Source organism: Rhagoletis pomonella, unplaced genomic scaffold (assembly GCF_013731165.1).
Source record: "Rhagoletis pomonella isolate Grant_MI unplaced genomic scaffold, Rhpom_1.0 Rhpom_scaffold_00005, whole genome shotgun sequence".
In the NCBI taxonomy this organism is placed as follows: Eukaryota; Metazoa; Arthropoda; class Insecta; order Diptera; family Tephritidae; genus Rhagoletis; species Rhagoletis pomonella.
The window spans coordinates 29849693-29854015 of record NW_023458559.1 but is presented as its reverse complement, the minus strand read 5'-3'; the positions used below and the strand labels follow the sequence as shown (position 1 = coordinate 29854015).

Sequence of the window (4323 nt, the reverse complement as noted above, 5' to 3'; positions counted from 1 at the left end):
ATTTGCATTTACAAATGGTGATAAATTCCCTTTGGCAATAATTTAGTGCGGCACTGTATATGTAATTTGCCTTTTTTTCGCTTATTTGTGAGGACAGTGTCCGGTAGATAAAAAATAAAATAAAAAATAAAAAATAAAAAATAAAATAAAAAATAAAAAATAAAAAAATAATAAAAAAATAATAAAAAAAATAAAAAATAAATAAACCAATACCCCATTGGACCCACAGAACATTGATAAATGAAATAAGCAAACCCAAGAGTTCTAATAAATACAAGGATTTCACTTAGATCGTTAATATAATAGAGTAAATAATGTATGTATGTATTTTTTAAATAATCGTATACATGAATTAAGACGAGTCAAAAGATAACAACAAAAAACGAATTCTGCGTAAATTACCTAAGTAAATTACTTAAACGCGACAAGCCTGTAGCTGCAAAAGTAAATTCTTGATTTCCTTTATATCATTGCATTTATCGCCTGCGCCAGCAACAACCTTCGACATGACCTTACGGCGCAAAGCGATAGCCTCCACGCGTTTAGAAAGCTGCAATTCAAAAAAATTGGAATTAAAATCAAATAAGAAATTAGACAGAGCATAGCAAGTTCTTCAGCTCACCTCATAAGCGCGCTTTATAATCGGCTGCGGCATACCAGCCAGCTTAGCTGCATTGAAACCATACGATTTGGGGCAAGCCCCAGCAGTATACTTATATAGGAAGGTAACCGTTTCTTGAGTTGGATCTTCGTTGTCCTCATTTTCAACCATACAAGCCTGTAGGCAAGTAAAAGAATGTTACAAAAACTGTATAGCTATTAGTATACAGTATAGCTCACCATATGACCCAATGTGATGCGCGCATCTTTGTGGAAATACTCGATTAGATTGTGATAGTGTGTGGAGAAAAGCGTACGACATTTCAAATCAGCTAAATAGTTGACCACTGAGGCTGCTATGGCAGTGCCATCGTAAGTAGCAGTACCACGACCTGTTTCCATTGATTTTTTCTTTTACTTTCAAAGTTAATAGCAATATAATATGCCACACAGCTTACCTAGTTCATCAAGCAACACTAGACTGTTAACGGTAGCATGCTTCAAAATAAGTGATGTTTCATTCAACTCTACCAAGAATGTGCTCTGCCCTGCCATAATGTCATCCTGTGCACCCAAACGCGTAAATATACGATCGACCAGCGTGATGCGGCAACGTTGGGCCGGCACATGCGCCCCCTTCATAATAAAATTAGCATTTTTACTAAATTATTTAACTCAAAATTTTACTTTTAACATACAATTTGTGCCATCACCACCAGCAAGCCAACTTGCCGCATTAGCGTACTCTTACCACCCATGTTGGGGCCCGTAAGTATGGAAAGCGGTGCTGGCGTTTCGTCCGTGCCCAGAGTGAGCCCATTTGGTATGAATGTATCAGCCGGGGCACATGGATGATAGCCCTCTGCAATGTCGATAAATGGATGCTGCTCGGCAGTTTGCTCCTGCAATTCTGGCACACAAATTACTTGCTGAGCGCGTGCATACTCTGCCAATGAGCCTAAGACATCCAGATTAGCTACACAATCAACACATTGCTTCCAGAGTTCATAATGTTTGGAGAATTTCTCAAATATTCGTCTGGCTAAATCTTTTAGTATGGCATCACGTTCAACTTCAGCGTGTTGCATTTGCTTGACGAGTGTCTGCAGATTGAGGTGATCGGTAATTTTAGATACTAGTAAATGGTTTGGTAACTTACGCGTGTTTCATTCGTCGAGAAGCGTCGTACTGGTTTATTACCTTTCCGTTGACCCTCCAATTGGTAGGCTTTGCCTGCCTTCCTAGCCGCATTTTCAGGCACCTCCAGCTGGAAGCGATTTTTCTCGCCACCAGGTGTTAGACGACAACCGAAAAATTTTTCTTGCTCAATTAGGTAATCTTTAAATGTGGCATTTATGCTTTTGATTTTCTCTAATACTTCATCGTAATCTGCATCCACACCCTGTTCCGGCGCAATTACACCAGTCTTGGAGCCTGCCTCATGATCGAAAGCGTTCTGTAATGAAGTATTTTGAAAGCGAATTTAAATTGATACCTGCTAAACAATTAAAAATGGAGTGGCCACACTACGAAAGTGAAGCTTTTAACGATTAATTCCTTCTTCGTTTCATTGCTCTGAAATTAGAAAATTGGCTACTGATTTTATTGCATGGTTCTTAATATTAAACCGTTGCGGGAGATATACACTTCCGTTGCATATCCAAGTTTCACATTTTTTCATTGCGAATTTTGAATTCCCTACCGCCGATACGTACTTTGAAAAATTCCAATTGTTTTGCCATATCTGGGAAGCATCCGGTTGGCTGCAGTTGGGTCAAACGCTTCATGAGTGGTGATTCAAAACCGCTTAAAAGGATTGGTACGTCCATCAGCGCCGTAAATCCCTTCAATATGCCAATGAAGTTCTGTATTTTCTTTTTATTATACAACTTCTCCTCAAAGAGTATGGCACGTCCATCGGGATGATCTTGTGAGATACGCTTATTGCCGAACAAATGTATCTGCGCTAAATGCCGCTCAAAATCTGGCATTGGCGCCAGCAAAGCGCGCAACTCCTGCAATTCTACAGAATGCTCGATCAATTCAGTTATAGCTTGCTGACGGGCCACAATTACATTCAGCTCGCAGCTGGGCGAGCAGATCCAATGATGTAGCAAGCGTTTGCCGAATTTTGTGCAACAATTATCCAGCGTAGCTTGTAGTGAGTACTCTTCCCCTGTGATACGCAGATTAGCCAGTGTTGTCGCATCGATAACCATATGGCGACGGCGTACAGATTGTTGCTGGCCCGACTGCGGCTTTGCCATACGCACCGATTCATTTAACATATCCGGCGGCGTATAGAGGTGGTAGCGGGCCATAGGCAGTACTTTTTCTTCGAGTTGACAACGCTGCAAGTACATAATGCATTGACCAAGCGCCTTCAATGCAAGCTTACAATCATCTCGTGGTGTTAACCCCAAATGGTCAGATTCAGATTGCATTGTGCGCAGTGCTAATGGCCAATTATCGCCATTCGTAGTATCGTCCGATATTTTTGCGTAATAATTCTCAGCGAGATGTTTCAGTGTCTTCTCAGCACTGCACACTTTCGAACCATTGGCCGGCAAAGGATCTTTGAGTATGCCGGAAAGCATGGTACGCAAAATCTCCTGCGTGCGTTCAGAAAGTGAACTGCGTTCATAGAGTAGCTAAAAGAAAAGACCACAGTAGTAACTATGAAATTAAACTGATTATTAGTTTTTCCTTTAGCGTACCAAAACTGGCATATGATGCGAAAGCAAAGTTAACAAGCGCGAACCATTTTTGTCATCCTCGAACTCGCCAATATAAAAATCCCCGATTGAAGTGTCGACATAGCAAACACCATATTTACTGCAGCTCGTTTCATTCTTTAATTAAATAGTCAATTAAGTAGTCAATTAAAAATTACAGTGAGGAAATTTCGACCACTTGATTACCTTTTCAACAACAGCCAGCATGTAATTTGGTTGGTAATGTGGCGTTATCTGACATTGTGTGCCAAATACTTGCGTGCCACGATTAGATATCTGACAAATCTCGCGCCGCACAACCTTATCGAACTTCGTAGGCTTAATTTTTTTACAGCGCTCGCTCATCATTTCGGTGGTTTCAGTTTGCTCAACTCGCGCCACCTATAAAATGAAAACCATTTTATTTCAACATGAAATAGGTAGCTTCACATAATATACCTTGTAGCCGCGATCAACCAGTACGCTAGACATTTTGTCGAAGCTCACTTCAGGCGAACCGGCATGCGCAAATTCGCCGCGCATGTAAACAAACCCCAGCTCCTGTACGCCGATTTCTGCATCCATGTGGTATAATTCATAAAATTTACCTACTTTAAAGAAGAGCACGCAATCAAAGTTGTCCGATTTTAACACCCACCATTGGCGTACACCCTAGAAATAAATAAATCAAAGCAGAAACATGATTAAATCCATTAAAAATATATTTTTCATCATCCTACCGGCGATAGCGAATTCAAGTACTTTTCGGGTACATGCAATGTTGTAGGGTCATAGTCTGGATGATCCGGGCGCCTGCCCTGCTTATCTTTTATCTTATCGGGCTGTAAAAAGTCCAGCTTCTGATGTGGCCATACCACTGGTTCGTCCAATGTGGATGTGGTGCATACAATCTTCTCATATTTAGCATCATTTTTCGCAGCCGTTTTTGCGTCTGTTATAGTAGCCGAGGCTTGCAATGAAGCTAGCTTTTCCATAAAACCACCTTTTT

General features: G+C 40.7%; 1 protein-coding gene across 1 annotated transcript in view; it reads right to left on the bottom strand.

The window, feature by feature from the left end:
• Positions 1–280: 280 nt before the first annotated feature.
• Positions 281–4323, bottom strand: part of LOC118738815 (probable DNA mismatch repair protein Msh6) — a gene marked incomplete in the record, with an annotated part of 4586 nt that continues 543 nt past the window's right edge. The window contains 11 exon segments of the mRNA XM_036469805.1: positions 281–550; positions 623–778; positions 841–992; positions 1059–1236; positions 1299–1703; positions 1760–2056; positions 2316–3251; positions 3318–3452; positions 3522–3716; positions 3774–3986; positions 4055–4314. Of these exon segments, the coding sequence (XP_036325698.1) occupies positions 416–550; positions 623–778; positions 841–992; positions 1059–1236; positions 1299–1703; positions 1760–2056; positions 2316–3251; positions 3318–3452; positions 3522–3716; positions 3774–3986; positions 4055–4314 (3062 nt within the window).